Below are 16,509 nucleotides of genomic sequence, written 5' to 3'. Positions count from 1 at the left end.
CAATAACCTTTACAAGGAACTCACCATGTTTGGTAAGTTTAGTGCAAATGTTTGCAGTCAAACGGTAGTTGGCACCACTGTTCCAGTGTATGAACTCTTGCCGTGTGTGACCCGACCGCTCAGAGGTCAGTAAATATACGGCGCTGAACATGACGGGCTGCGTGTTGGCCCCGCCCCCTTTACTACAGCTGACACGTGACGCTCTACGCAGATTACGTAACGACCGGAGGTCTGTGCTTCTGCTCAGCTGAGTGTCGGATGATGCGCCGCTTCGAAAATCCCGTCGGATATTCCCTCATTTCATGAGGTGTTTTCAATATCACAGCTCGCCTCAGTCTCGCTTTTTGTGTCGGAGGTCTGCTACAAAGATGCTGAAGGGCGTTTTAAAGCACGTCCGTCGCTATCCCTGGGTGACGAACGTGACCCTTTACGGCTGTCTGTTCGCGGGGGGCGACTTCGTCCACCAGTGGTTTTCCCACCGGGAGCATATGGACTGGAGGCAGACTCGGAATGTGGCAGTGATCGCCTTCAGTTTCCATGGAAACTTCAATTTCTTCTGGATGCGCTTCCTGGAGCGCAGGTTCCCCGGGAACTCCGCCGGGATGGTCTTCAGGAAGCTGGTCCTGGATCAGACCACAGCGGCGCCGTTAGCCACCAGCGTCTTCTACACAGGTCGGTGGTCAGCTGTTGCCGGACAAAACTGCTGCTGCCGGGCTATTCGTGGTTAAGACCGAAGCACCGCGCTTCGTTCTTCAAATGTATTCGAAAGGTCTCACTGGAAAAAGGTGTTCACTGGACAAACGACCTCTTTGAAATTATTATTGTATATTAGTAATTACGAATGCGAAGTTGGCTATCTATTAATAATAAATCAAAACAAATGTTGTATATATATATATATATATATATATATATATATATATATATATATATATATATATACCTTAAACCTTAAACCTTTCTATGACATGTATATATATATATATATATATATATATATATATATATATATATACCATACATGTCATAGAAAGGTTTAAGGTTTATTTATTTATTTAATTGTTAAAAATGTGTCTGTCATATTGCATCACTTTTGTTCAAGACATCTCTCAAAGGTTCATTTAAAACCTTCCTTATCTGCAAAACCAACAGGAAAATGTGTTTACTGTGATATTCAAAGTGAAGTTTTATGCTGCCACACTGGTGTACAGACGCATTTTTTCTGTGTCATACTAAGGTGTCAGTTTTCTGGAGGGGAAGGAAGACATCATGGAGGACTGGAGAGACAAATTCCTCAATACATACAAGGTGAGAGAGAGCAGCTGTTCCCCTCCTGCCTCGTCGTCACTCACACGCAGACGGAGTGAACATTAACTGAGGTCCATTCTGTTGGGTTACAAAGAGGATCACGTAATGATGAAGACTATGCCTGACAACTGGAAATCAATGGAAAATAAAAAAAAAGTATTCACCCAGTTATATATATATATATACATATACATACAGTGGTACCTCGGTTCTCGACCACAATCCGTTCCACACTGCCGTTCGAGAAGCGATTTGTTTGAAATCTGAATCGATTTTTCCCATTACAATGAATGGAAAAAGAAAGAATGCGTTCCAAGCCTTAAAATAGTCTTTTGTAGGAGTGAATGTAGAGTGTCTGCTGCAGGTGCGCTGTTCCTCTATGTGTGTGGCCGCTGCATGTGGGAGGGGTTGCCGAGTGAGTGACGTCTCTCCAGAAGTGAAGAGGTGCCCGGTGCGTGTCCAGCTCTGAATGTGCGCTTCTGTGCAGTTTGGCTGTGACAAAGTCATAAACCAAGTCACGCTCTGTCCCAGACTCGCCTCATCCCTGTCCCAGCTCCAGCCCACAACAGGACATCAAACCCTGGAGTGGTGTGGAGAGCGAGCACCTCCCCTGTGACACTCAGGGACAGAGACAGGAAAGGTTTTACACCTCAATATGAAGAAAAAACAGTCAGTAAATGTAGCTAACGGGACACGTCTGCATACAGAGGCTGCGTTATACACAATATCAAAGTGCGTCGTGGGTCAGCTGATCGGTCCGGCTTTTTTCGGGGGAGTTCGAGTTCTGGATTTTGTTCGAAATCCGAAGCAAAGAAATCTCGAAATTTTTGTTCGAACTCCGATTTGTTCGAAGTCCAAGACGTTTTAAAACCGAGGTACCACTGTATATATATATATATATATATATATATATATATTTATTTATTTATTTATTTTTTCTTCTATTGAATATTTGCAACAATGATTTACATACCAAAAAAGGAGGATTGCTTGCACTGCAAAAAATTAACTTTTTTTGTTTTTTTCTAGACAGGTCTCATGTTCTGGCCATTCATGCAGGTAAGTCTACACTCTAAACACGGATTACTTTCTTGCTTTAATGATGCTGGGAACAACCATTTCTTCAGTTGAAGATCTCTGCATCGTTTAATAGTTTCTTATGATATTGCATGTGCGTTTATTCACATATGACTGTACTGATTGGTGAAAGATATGCTTTTCCTTACTTAACTTCCCCTCACTGGGGAAAACCTTTCAGCCTCAGCTGTCAATTATTGCCGAAGTCTTGCTACATTTTTAACAGAGCTAGTTTCCATTTACGATCAAGGTGTGGGTCGTACAAAGAGGCAATTTGAGGTACCACTGTGAGCAATAGTGTCGCTATTTATTTTAGAAAGCGGATGAACATGTGGAAGAGTCTGATAGAGAGGAGTGAAAAACATGACGGCGCAGAAGAAATTAAGACTTATATGCATTAAATTATAGAACTCTGGTGCAGGCAGGCTAAACTGGTGCGCAGAGCACAAGGTCTTAAGTTCAACCAGATTCCTGAACAGAGCATGTGTGTGCGGACAGTGGATTTCAGGACAGTGCGAAGGTTGGAGCATGGGGGCGGAGTCAAGCCAGAACATTTATTATCTGTGGAGGGACACACACACACAGTATCTCCAACTCCATATGATATGAAGGTGCCACTTGTTTTTATGCCTCTTTCGTGGTCAGTGAGGCAAGAAAACTTCACTAAACAGTGAATTTCAGATGTCCCAGCTTTAGGAAGTGCAGTACTGCCTCAGTCAGCGGTCACTTTGCTGCATATATTCACACATTGCTTCAGGTGATGAAGGGAAAAATAAAAGGAGAGATCACATCTCTTTTTTCAGATCACACCTCTTTTTTAGTGAAGTCATTTTAATAAGTTGCACTTTTTGGATGTCATCAAAGCTGAGTTCAGGTCTGACCTTGCTCATCTGAAATAAGTACAATGTGGGGAAAAAAAGATATGTTCATAACTATGTATTCAGCATCATATTCTTTGTCTTTCAGTTCCTCAACTTCGCCTTGGTGCCTCTGTATGTGCGGACCACCTTCACCGGCTGCTGTGCGTTCGTCTGGGCCACTTTCCTCTGCTTCTCACGTCAGAGTGGCGACGGCACAGCCAGCGCCGCCCTCGCCTGGATGTTTCCCTCGAAACAGGATGGGGTAAATCCCACCGCAGAGAAGCCGGACTCGCAGCCCAGAGTGGACGAAGCAGCGGCGTCCAAGCAGAAGTGATCGAAGTACAATCCCAAAGTGGCTCAGACAGAGACAGTCCTGTGCTCTTCTGCTGTACCAGCAGATCTTAGTGACTCCTGCTGGGGTCAAAGGCCAAATTGAGCTTTCTGCAACTTCATTTTATTTGCTGTTTTAATGAATGTCCGTAGTACTATTTATGCACTGACAAATTCAGTTACCTCACTGTTCCGCAGCAGACTCTCCATTGCTGTTGTTACAAAATATCTTCATAACTGTTCCATTACATATCAGTGGCTTATCTAATATAACATGCAGTGTCAAACGAAAAAGCCCTTCCACAAACACCAACAAATTATCTATCACAGTTAAAATACTTACTTTGTTCAGCACCTTAGATCTAATGCACCTTGGTTAGCATCCACTGTAAATTATAAAAGGTGCATTTCAAACCTTAAATATTTATTTAGAATTAATATATTGATAAGGTTCCACTCTATAGGTGTCTATTCAAGTGTCATTAATACAATAACACATCACTTTGCTACACACATTTTCCTTTCTAGGTTTGTCTTCCTTTGTTGTTGTGATCCATCCTGATTCAGTTGTGTCATCATGTCGCTGCATCTCATCCTTTTTTCCTGAGGTTGCCCCGTCCCCGAAGGTCGTGGTGCACCGACTGTTTGTTGCAGGGTTGGACTATCTGCAACCATCAATTTAAATGGAACTCACCAGTGTATCACAGACTGTAGTCTATTATTAGCCCGTTATGAAGTGCTGAGTTGCGGTGACAGGAATTTGACATTGGTGAAGAGGAAGAAAATGTTCCAGAGCAGCGCACACTTAAAACTCCTGCACCACACAGCATGTAGCCCCAGTGCTGCAGGTGGATCCTCCGTGCCTCAGAGACTGTCGTCCAACATGCCAAGCATTGTCAGATATTATGTTACCTTGGAACAAGATGTGCGACTTCTGAACACTTGAAGATTGACATTATTTGAATGTACTTGATCATTTACGTCTGTTCTCAGCTGGAAATGTTGAATTCAGGATTTCACCCACCTGCTATCTCTTGTATATCGGTGTGATGATGTCTTCCTTTTTCATTCTACTTCCTCTGGCTGCAAGAGGATGCACTGTTTTTAGGCAGTTTTCTGGCCAAATATCCTTTGGCTATTTTGCTTATTCTTTCATCCCGTAAACAAGCATCCTGGGCTCTGCCACCGTATCTTAATAGACTCATATGTTATGGTGCTACTGAGAAGTTGATCTTCTCATTTGTTCAGTCATGACAGCCTGACTGATCACCTCTTCAACCTTTATTTATTCCCGACCACATGTGTTTCCTCCTTGAGCCTTTTGAATAATTCATACCAGCTATTAACATCTTTCCTCTGTCCTCCTGTAACACAAATTTATTTGAAGGTGTGTTGTTACTTCCTTGTGTGACCTGTTATATCAGTTAAAAAAAAAGTTTTTGGCAGAATGTTGAGTGAAACATTAGGTTTGAAATTGTGATTTTTTTTGTGTTAAGATTGCACTAATGTTCAAATATTTTAATAAAGTAATTTATACAGTTGGGAAATATAACGTTTTTGCCGCGTGTCTTTTCGAGAAGAAGCTTCAAATATGACTCATATCCTCAAATAATCTTCCATGAAATCCTCTGACCATCGAGCTAAGGATTATTAAACACCTTTCAAAAACTAGTTTACTCACCTTCAGCCGATCTTTTGACGGCGGGACGCCCAAAAAATTGGCCTCGTGAGTCAGTGCCAGCTCTGACTCTCCTTTTTATTACTTCATCGTGATTCCACACAGGTGCAAATACATCCTCTAAACTGGGAGTCATTGTTTCATGGCAGATCTGGGGGCTTAAAAAGCTGTTTAGGTTAATTCAAATCGGAGGAATAATTCATATCCAGCACCTAAAACTGATGCTCGGTTGACGAACCCACGTTGACGTCACCGCAGCGTCAGTGGGTGTCTTCGGAGTCTGGGCGCACTGCGCATGCTCGCTGCATCATCTGTCTCCACCAGCGAAAGGCTTCGGTTCCGAATGAAGATGCTCCACGTCTCGGCTCGCTGGACTCTTGTATGAAAGAAGAAAGGCGGAAGCAAGCAAACACACGCCACCGATCCCCGTCTGCCTCCCACTCACACTCGCATTCTCCGCGGCTGGGTCTCGGACTCGACATGGAGCTGAAGAAATCCTTCTCGGACACCGAGCAAACGCTGCGGAGCTACGGCGCCGTGTCCCAAACCAGCGCCTGGACGACGGATAAAGGTGAGCGACGACACCGAGGTGACGTTTTCTTTAACACGAGCAAACTTTCAAAGCCTTTGTATCGTCACCATTGACTGTGAAAGGATGGTCACCCCACATCCACTCGGCCTATTCAACGTGCCATTGTGGTTCTCGGAAAACAACTTTCGAATCATACAAAACAAATACAAAAACACAATCTCAATCTCAGACATATAAACGTCTAATCTTGTTCTTACAGCATCAATAAAGTTCCTAAAGATCCTTGATAACTCAACACCACGTGTGTGTGTGCACAGATGAGAGGAAGGGATAAAGAGGGGCCCGGAGGATGAAAGCTCTGGAGAAATCTTTATCAGAATGGATGTGTGCATGCCATTCTGATGTGATTAAAATGTGAACCTCCATCCAAATTTCATGCACAAGACATAGACCTGGGACCTGTTTAGCTGGAGTTGGACCCAAAAACCGGACGTAAACAAACCAAACAAGCAGGCAAAAACGGAAAGTTGTTTTTCAGTTCACAAAGCTCAAGTCAGTTTTTCGAAAGAAGGAGTCCAAGACGGACCAACACCATCTTTGTCTAAAACCAAAGTGCAAAGTGGAGTAGGCTCCAGGCTCCCCAGCTTCACCGGTAGTCAGGTGAAGAGATTCAGTGTTGAGGATACAGCAACAGGGACAGCCGTTTCATCGTGGGACAAACCATGATGAAACGTTTACATTCCTACTCTCACCTTGTACTGTCGTTGGTTACAATCCCTTTGACGTCCATCGCAAACGCTACAGTTTTAGCTCAAAGAAAGGGTGGGGACATATTTTTGAGCGTCTTTCATGCAGCCCTTTTTTTTACCCTTCCATCATAATTGAGAAAGAAAATTAATTTAGGGAAAAAATACACAGTTTCTCACCAAAATCTATGAGGATTAGAATAATAAGAAGGCATTTTATTAATAATATTCATTTTTCCTGGCGTGAGAAGCTACCCCCCGAAATGCTAGGTGTCTTCTCCGAACCAATGAAAAGTGGAGGAGCTGCAGAAACGTATGAATGGCTGCATGAAGCTCTGAAGCCTGTTAGCTCCACTGGGAGTGATGCCAGGAGGCAGGAAGTAAAAGTTAGAAGACGAATGGGTCAACTTCTAAAATATTTAAACCACAACAGTCCAGTGACACCCCTGTGCTGGCCATTGTTTGAAGCGGAAAGACTGCGGAATTTCCATCCCAAGAAGACAGGTCTAACTTCCCTGTCGAGTTGGAGAGGGAAATTGATGCGGTTTATTTTTAGACATGAACACGCACATGGTTTCAAGACCTCACACACGTTTGGCTCCCCTGCCATCCAGCTGTCGGTGTTGTCAGTGTGATGCAGGAGGTGTCACGTGTTGACATCTGCCGCTCCACATCTGGAGGTTGCTGGAGCCCACTGCACTGTGGCAGGAAGGCTGGTTTTGGGGTGATAACTGGGTAGCGGTGATGAGCTGCGAAGCCTGTCTGTGTGGTGAGTCAGCCCCGTCCATTGATCCACACTGCAGTTTGTGCTGGGTGAAGACGCTGGATTCCACTGAAGAGAGATCAGAGAATCCCTCACTTCTGCGCTTTCGGTTGATGTTGAAAACCAAAGTCACAAAAATCATACGTGCAAGTCAATTATTGAAGCAGACAGAAAGCGCAAAATATGAATTGAGATAGCATCTAGAATATCCGTCTGAAAAAGACATTACTTCTGGCACTAGTGTCAAACACAAGGCCCGGGGGCCAGATATGGACCGCAAGCTTCAGCACTACTACAAAGTGTCAACAGTGAAATCTAGGAGCATCTTAAGTTGCAAAAGATAGGGCCTCTTTTGTGCTAGGAGCCACAGGCACCCACATAAGTATGCTATATTTAGCCACGGAATTATGAGGCACATCTTTGTTTACACTTGCATCGCTTTCCACTTAAATAAAGGTGAAGAATGTGTGTTGTGGAATCCATAACTCATGATAGAGGATGCATCCAAGAAAGGTGCAGGACTAAAGACCATCAAATCTACTCGAAACAGTGGTTTGCTCAAGTACACAAAAGGTATGTAAAAGCTAACTTCCACTCTGGCCACAGAACATTGAGTACTTCTTGAATGGTTGAAAGTTGAGGGGATGTCAGTGGCGGAGATGACATCACGACCTGGCAGCCCAAAGACGTGTTGCCCCGTGTGAGAAAAGCAAGAGGTGACAGAAGAATAGGTGCTTGTGAGGAACTCTGTAGTTGTGAATGTTCGATAATGGCAAGCAATACATTTAGCTAAAAATAGACCAGAGCCACTGTATCTCTGAGAGCTGCAGCTGGTACTGACGACGCACTGCAGACTTAGCAACAGGCGCCCGGGATCTTGACTGGTGTCACAAGTCCTCTTCATCTTCACCCCAAAACTGCATGGTGAGTCTTGCAGCGTTTCACTTAACAACCTAGCTGTTATGTTCATGTACATGAGGCTGTTACTGAGGCGGGTCATGATGTTGCCACGGTGATAAACTTCTGGCGTAAGTGTAATGCTCCTCGCAGTATGGTTTCCATGAGAAGAGAAATTGCAATGAGCTGGAGAGCTCCTCTTCACATCCGCCTCTGCCAACTAGACACACTGAAAAACAATTCAGTTTTTAAGGGAAAGGGGAAAAAAACAGTTGTTTTTATTTATTATTCCTCCCATTCCTTCTTTATTTTTTTTACTTATTATCTAGTTTTGAAGAAGAATGGAAGCGTTTTCCTCAAATCAGAACTATAAACCAGAATTATTTGCTTATTTATAGTAGCCTTTTGGTTATTTATTTGGTTGGTTGGTTGCATGGTAATGGCAGTGTGGACGTGGCACCAGTGTTTAACACCGCAGACTACAAAAATGTGAAAAAAAAAAAAAAATCATGACCAAGAAGTCACAAAAATAGCAGAAAAAAGAGCACAAAAACACACAAAAGCTGCTAATAATACACAAAATAACACACAAAAATCAAACACTCACAGAAACAAGGCATACAAATGGAATATACTAAATAAAAAACAAATGGCTTATGATACAATGAAATACTATAAAAAGATAACACACAGAAAAGAAAAACATACCTAAAACACATCATGTAATATAAATTAAAAAAAGTAAAAGAAAAAGAAATAAAAACAGTAAATGCAGTCTGATAAAAATGAGGTTGAGGGTTTGAGTTTGGAAAGCTATGTTCTTCCTGCGATGTCACTTCCCATGCGTGACGTGTGATGGACACATGATCCGTCCAGGGCTGCCCCACAGTACAGCAGAGTCGTATGTGAATTGCATTGCTTTGAGTTGAAATCCAGTCGCATGACAAGTTGTTGCTCAGCACAGTCAGTGTCTGGTCAGTATAATTGACCCATGGTCAGTGAGGGCAACCAGCCACAAGTCCACCACACCGCCTGATGAATGGTGTCTTCCTTTACCACCTTCTTCAGACCAAAAACCTTCTCTCAACGGTGGAAAAACACACATCTGCTTCCGCTGCACGTTCAACTGAAATGTCCCTCTGCACAGGTGAAACACACTCCTGACATGTCGGTCTGTGAAATCCCACTGAGACAAGCTCAGCCACTTCATAGAAGACAGAACAGTGGAATCCTTTTCATCTCACACAGAAGTCTGTGGGGAGAAGGATTCATAGCGCCAGGCACCATGTACCTGTCTCAGTGGGGCCTCTATAGCGCCCTCTTCTTATCATCTCCTTGCATCTAAGGTCACTCCGATGTGTCCATGGCAGAGAGCACCATGTCTCCGGAGGAGATCGAGGTGGAGATGGCTCGAATCCAACGTCTGCGGGAGGTCCTTGTTCGCCGGGAGTCAGAGCTGCGCTTCATGTGAGTCACACCACTCACCCGGACAGTCAGGACATACTCCATTAAAAAAAACATGGAAGATGGGAACGATAGGGAGGTGGTTGTTAACCTTTACTATCATGCCGACAAAGGCAACTGAAACAGTAAACACAGTTTTGAGTCACAGTTCCACACACTAGCAGTGTCTGGACTAATCGATCACATCTGTGAGTCACAGCTTTGCACCGCAAGAAACGAAAGCATATTATGAAAATGTACTATGTATGTCTACTAAATTAAGCACGATACTCAAATACAAGTTTAAGAATATGTTCTCGACCTCAGGAAAGTCTACAATAGATGGAGAGCCATATGAAGCTTCACCAAAACAAACTTGAAAACTCGTGACAGACACAGGAGTTAGCAGTTAGCATTAGCATGTTGTGTAACTGGCTTTTTGGAGGATGTGGGGTCCATCAGTTCTGATGATGGGCTGCACAGGGCCCCTGGGCCATACTTTGGACACGCCTGGATTACGTCTGTCTTACAAAGACTGTACCCTCTCCCAGCTGCGGGGACCGACAGTCTCACAGCTAAGTGGTCTCTGAATTTGGACAGCAGACTAGGTGTGAAGCGAATTCAAAACTTTTCTCTCGACTAGAAGTGAGACTCATTAGCGCTTTCACGCGTCGATTTATGTCGGCTGAGAAACTGTTTTTACTTCTTTTGAAGCGCGAGGATGAGTCATGTGATGAACTCACCGACTCCTGCTCTGCATCGACATCGGCTCACCAGTGAAGTACTTCTTGTCTTTAGAACTAAAACCCAAGCTATTGACTTCAGTTCAGCTGTAGTATCACGTCGCTCTGAGAGTGTTTCAGTCGTTTTAGTACCTCATTTGTCAGGAAAGTCCTCGTTCTTTACCCCACACACACACACACACACACACACACACACACACACACACACACACACACACACACACACACACACACACACACACACACACACACACACACACACACACACACACACACACACACACACACACACACACACACCCTCATCACTGTGGAAAGAGAAGCCTGGGAGGAGGCAGTGGATGAGTCATCCACCGCTCCACGACAGAGAGATAGACATGTTTGAGGTCTGTCGCTGGTCTGCAGAGAGGCAGGCTGAGGGGAGGGGGTGGGGGGGTGCATGTGGGACTGGTCTGGGGGTGCACAACTTTCACAAGAGGAGCCAGTGAAAGCCACTGAGCAATGTTTGATAGAGGCTTTCCTAGTCCAAGAAGTGGAGACAGGGAAGTCAGGGCTTCCCAACATCGGCTTCTGCCCCCACAACCAGAGGAAAATGCTCCCTGTCTCTCAGCCTACATACCTGGGACCCGCTCTATTCCCTGGAGGGTCATGAAAGGAAGTTTCTGCTTCACTTGCAGGATGGATGACATTCAGCTCTGCAAAGACATCATGAGCTTGAAGCAGGAGCTGCGGCTGATTGTTGCCGTTCCAGGTATATATACACACGCACACGCACACACACACACACACGCACATATATGCTTGTATAGCGATCCTTGTGGGGATGTCCTCATCTTAAACTTAAACCCAATTATTTATTATATTCAACATCTTTATCCTCAAATTCAGGCTTAACTTTCAGCCAAATGATGCTTACAAAGGCCTAAGGTCCCCACAAGGATAGTGTTGTGTCCAGATCTGGTCCCCACAAGGCAGGATAAACGCATGCAGGGGCATAAACATTTTGTGACTGATATGAATGAAATAAAAAAATAGCTTCACTGATTCGGGGTGTTTGAGACTGGGGCTCAGGTCCACTGTGGTGAGGCCCAGAACCCAGCGTGAGCGCAGACTGACGTCAGAGCTTCAACAGACAAAAGGACCTGGCAACAGCAGAGAAGCTCGAGTGTGAGCTGGATTGGCCGGTGTTGTGTTCAAGGACACACATGAAGCAGGACGCCACATGCATCAGCTGGTTCTCATCTATCATTGGGATTCTCAATAACACCACGTGAGAAACTCTTCGGAGGAAAAAAAAAAAAAAAATTCACCACACATTCAGGCGCAACAAACTCAGCAGTGACTTGTCAAACACGATCGGTTCACCAAGTCCGAGCGCAATTGTTTCTTTCAGGCAGAGTGAGCAGAGTCAAAGTGGCGTCTGGGGAATGCAAAGCAGCACAGTCGCTGACCTGAGCATCGCTTGCATTACTGGAGTAGCTCAGCATGAGTTGTGTCACTGGAATTTACACAAGTCTGAATAAATACAAGTGAGATCAACAGAAGGATGAGGTTGGGCTGTCAGTGTCAGTACACGGCAGAGATCCTGACTCGCTGCAGTCGAGCCAAGCAGAACGGTCAATTCTTTGCAGTGTTATATTTAAATAACCCTTGTAGCTTTTCTATACAATTATTAATATACTTATATACAATCATTGATGCAATGTTTTGTATGAATATTTAATCATGAAAAGCTAGAAGTAATTTTTGGCGACATGATTAATACGCTACGTAGTTCAGAAAGTGATTTTTCACACGTTTGACTGCGAGGTGATAGATGCGCGTATCTAGGCAACAGCAGTGTGTTTGGGCTGCCACATTCTGGCGACATCATACGAAGCACTTTCACGCAGGGATATTTTTTCCCCTCATTTCATGACACTTCAAATGAAGGTTTCCTAAATAAAAAACAATTTTCCAGCCTGGAAAATAAATCCGGGGTGTCGCTTGTTGATGACATCACACCAAGTGTGGTTCATAGCCACCACAGTACAGACAAGGATCTACTGGACAGCTGTGGAGCAGCATGCCGGGAGGGGGCACATGTGACCTTGGGGAACATACTTTTTTGCCGCATAAAGTACAATTGCACATCCAGTTTTTTAAATGTCTGAAAAATTGATGCATTTTAAGTCTTTTGTGTTACAGACAAAAACACTATTGTAAGTTAATCTATATTTGTTCTTTATTTCTTTTTTTCCTTTCATGTTAACAGGGATACAATGTTATACAGAGGTGTACTTATAATAATTTTATAGACATGATACTATTTACGGAGGCGACAGAGAGTGGGGCAAAACGTTTACTTCTTCCTAGAAAAGAATTCAGAGTATAGCATGGTTAAGGTTAACAGCACTGGTATAGACGGTTCATTCTTTGCACTTTCCTGGACTGAGGAGAACAGGTTGGTCCTAAGAACAATAGGCGGTTGGTGAGTCTCCAGTTTTGTGTGTAGACGGCTGTTGAGCTTGTAAAGGTGTGACATGACCATCAGATCGCATAGTTTTTGATAAATCTGTTTATGACAGGTAGCGGTCACATTGAAAACCCATCATAAGCCACTAGTGCAAGGACAGTTTACACATCCATCCATTCAGCCTCATTCAAAGCTGTGGAAAATAGAAGGTGGACACCTGGAAAAACAAAAAAAGAAGTATCTTGGAAGTCTCACTCACGATGCTTAGTTTGTGAACTATCGTGATCTTGAGATATGTCTGCAATGCATTACGTAAATGTAGCGTAACCGACCCGGAGACCCACATGATCATTGAACACTCCCTTCACTGCAGAGAAAGACAAGACAAAGAAGCAAAAGCAGCGAGAAGAAGAGCTGATCCTGAAGATCCACAAACTGGTGCAGAAGAGAGATTTCCTGGTGGATGACGCAGAGGTGGAAAGACGAAGGTGTGGCGGATGAATCAGAGTTTTGGGACGCGTTTTCTAAATATGGCTCTGATGCTCATTGGTCACTTCCTGTGCGCAGGGAACAAGAGGAGGACAAGGAGATGGCCGAGTTCCTGCGGCAGAAGCTGATGCCGCTGGAGAAGAAACTGAAAGCGAAACAAAGTGAGCGCTGGAAAACGATTGGGTAAATTTCTACAAACACTCACTGTGGTTTCCCGTTCTATCCTGAAGGCCCACCTAAACCGAAGAGACAGGTGCCCGAGCCTCCACCCAACAAGCCCTTCATCACCAAATCTGGAGCGGCCATCATCAAAGACTGCTGCGGCGCCACCCAGTGTGCCATCATGTAACACTTCAGACATCACACCGTGCGTTCTGGATCACTCGAGTGAAAACATAAATACCTTTTAAAGAAGCACAGAAATCCAGAAGTCGATGTTCTGGTTTTCTGGAATATTAAAAGCAGTTCACCACATGACCTTTTGTTTGTGAATGAAACAGTATTTTAGTAACTGACATCAAGTGCTTGATCTCTGTTGGACTGTTGCTTTGATCACGTCTACTGTCGTGGATAGAATCTGTCAGCGTTTCCCAAAAGCTAAGCTTGTTTTGTTTTTAAACTAGGCGATTAAAGAAAAATTCTCAAGAACGTCGGAGCCAACTTACGTTTGGATTGGAGCGATAACCATTAGCATAACTTCGTAAAAGCTCCTGAGATCAAACCACGAGAGTGTTTGTAGCACAAATTCCACACAACGCGACAGCCTCATCCCAACATGTGAGTGGACGGAGCGACATTTGAATCATCTTTCGGTTTGACTTCAGAGACGTCTTTCGGGTCTGGTCTCATGTTTTTATAGCCACAACGAATGCAATTTTCTTGTAAATGCCTACAGTAGATAGTATGTACTTTCCTGTGTGTTCAGGATTCTTCGGCCACGTTCACATTACATTGATTCTGTGGCGAATATTTCACGTGATCCTGACTTTGTTGACGCAAATGCGCAGAAGCCTCTGTGGGTTTTTTGGTCTTCTAGCCAGTCCTGTTAGATGCTCGGTTACTGAGCAGCTTATGGACAGATGGTAGGCCGCGACGGTACATCACAATCTGCTCATAAGAAAACTCCATAGGACGTTGACATGTGGCCAGAGACAGCTGAAGCGGGAGGCCAGGATAAATGTGAAGATGGCTGCCAAAACTTGACCACTGACAGTATGCTAGCTTGCAGCTACTTCACTTTATTATCTTTTTATGTGCGAGCTCTCAAGCTAGCAACTTGGGTGCTGTGAAGTCCACTTAAGATAAGGTCTCCCTCGTGCTTTAGCAGCGTACATTTTCTTCTTCTTTTGTTGTTGATATATAGTGGACTGTTAGCCGGCAAGGTTGGCGTCAGTCACTAAGGACGTACAACATGCTTTGCCATCTTCTTCTGTGGTTCCTCCAGTCTGTCCTTACTTACGCCCGTTTCCACGTTCAAAGTTAAACCAATGCTGGTGATGGGTAGATGAGGCATCATGAAACAGTAGTGCAGGGTCGGCAAAACAGTGTGCTACTTTTCAGAGGCTACTAGATGGCGCTCTTGGTTTAGAAATGATGTTTCATTTCATGAGTTGTCGAGTCAAAACATGTCAGAGCAGACAGTGCCATCTAGAGTCCCTCAGAAAATCAGGACACTGTTTCATGAAACCACATCAACCCATCAATAGTGAATGGGACACAATAAACCTTGCCTGCTCACAAGTGGCCATTGTCCCTGTGTACATGGAATTTTGAAAGTGATGTTTTTCTTTGGCCCCAGAGCTTTGAAGTGAAAACAGGACAGTCAAGATGCTTCTTCTAGCTCTGCCTCAGATACCCTTGGAGATGAGGCCCATTTTTCTTGAGAACTGAGGACCAAGACAGTTGAAGGGCAGAAAAGAAAATGCCAGACAGGCTTTGATCCAAATATACAGTATGTGCCGGGGACAGATGTGTCCTACACTGGAAAAAAAAAAAAACCCTTCATATTACTTTCAAGCAAATGCAGATTAGAAATGTCAAAAACCAGCTGGAAAGGAATTGTGAAAGAAGGGAACAGAAAGTGTCTCAGCTGTTAAGAGGCGTAGTCGGCGGTGAACCACAGTGATGCTGTTTTCTTAAACTTGACTCTAATAACATGATGGGAAACCTCTGTAATTCACATTAACGTAAAACCAACCAGTGACTTTGACAGTTTCAAAAAGCTCATCCCCACTTCAGGATCAATAATAGTTGAGAGCCTCAGACAAATGCTAGAACTCATGACCATTTAAAACAAACACCGAACGGGGATCGATGCATGAAGAGGTAAAAACAGCTCCATACTTGAGTTACTTTGTGAATGTGAACGTGGCCTTTGTGACTTGTCTACCAAACAATCTCTTTCCCTCCTGTAGTGGTCAGTATAGACTCTGTCCTTTAGTGGATATTCAACAAATATGCAGAATAAGCTGGAACTACCTGTATTTTAGTGTTTAAATAAAAGAGCTTCTTTCTCGACTGTTGTTTCAGCATGTTCTTTATCTTGTTAAAATCTCCAGCTCAGATGCTTTTGCTACCGTGTGCAACGACACCATGATGACAAACCAAAAACACTGGGGGACAAAAAAAAAAAATGACTGATTGAGAAACTCTTCTTAAGAGGTTCATTTTTATCTCCTTAACTCAACTACTCTCAATGCAAGTCAAGCATATTTTAAAACACTTTCCATTAAATATTGACTATATAGTCAACATAAAACATATTAGTATGCATTTAGTCATTTATTTAGCATATTTTTTTAGTGACTCATCTGTATTCATTCATTAATAACTTCTAAATGATCATTTCCAAGTACCAAGGAGTACTAGAAGGTTTCTGTTCAAACCTTCTAGTGGGGTCACGAGAAGGTTAGAACAGAAACAGCGAATGGGTCCAACAGCTAGTGATGGGTAGATGAAACAGTATTGCAGGGTTGATGAAACAGTGTCCTGATTTTCAGAGGCCACAGGATTTCGCTCTTGGTTTAGAAATGATGTGAGGTTTTACTGCATTACCTTCCCACATCCAAACATTTTACAGCAGACAGTGCCATCTAGTGGCCTCTGAAAATCAGATCAAGGTTTCAAGAAACCTCATCTAGCCATCACTACCAATAGCCCCTTTTACGAAAACCAGTGGTCAAATATAC

At 43.7% G+C, this 16,509-nt stretch overlaps 1 protein-coding gene and 1 long non-coding RNA gene across 5 annotated transcripts; one reads left to right on the top strand and one right to left on the bottom strand.

The window, feature by feature from the left end:
* Positions 1–257: 257 nt before the first annotated feature.
* Positions 258–15,838, top strand: LOC128754719 (bMERB domain-containing protein 1-like). Of its 4 annotated transcripts, none has more exons than XM_053857547.1 (6): positions 258–672; positions 9,538–9,658; positions 11,055–11,128; positions 13,206–13,320; positions 13,400–13,482; positions 13,552–15,838. In XM_053857547.1, the coding sequence occupies exons 1-6, from the start codon at positions 303–305 to the stop codon at positions 13,668–13,670; spliced, it is 882 nt and encodes a 293-aa protein (XP_053713522.1). In that variant the 5' UTR covers positions 258–302; the 3' UTR covers positions 13,671–15,838. The 4 variants fall into 4 exon arrangements, with proteins under 4 accessions (XP_053713522.1, XP_053713521.1, XP_053713520.1 ...); XM_053857544.1 differs by lacking the exon at positions 258–672 and adding an exon at positions 5,555–5,824; XM_053857546.1 differs by lacking the exons at positions 9,538–9,658; positions 11,055–11,128; positions 13,206–13,320; positions 13,400–13,482; positions 13,552–15,838 and adding exons at positions 1,238–1,308; positions 2,342–2,367; positions 3,352–5,111.
* Positions 3,730–5,702, bottom strand: LOC128754720 (uncharacterized). Its single transcript, XR_008413963.1, has 3 exons — positions 5,257–5,702; positions 4,600–4,658; positions 3,730–4,240 (listed from the first exon to the last, which is right to left on the bottom strand). It is a non-coding gene; the product is annotated as an uncharacterized LOC128754720 (long non-coding RNA).
* Positions 15,839–16,509: the final 671 nt, after the last annotated feature.

The sequence above is a fragment of the Synchiropus splendidus genome, chromosome 2, assembly GCF_027744825.2.
Source record: "Synchiropus splendidus isolate RoL2022-P1 chromosome 2, RoL_Sspl_1.0, whole genome shotgun sequence".
NCBI classification, from domain to species: Eukaryota; Metazoa; Chordata; class Actinopteri; order Syngnathiformes; family Callionymidae; genus Synchiropus; species Synchiropus splendidus.
This window is presented reverse-complemented; position numbering and strand designations above follow the sequence as displayed.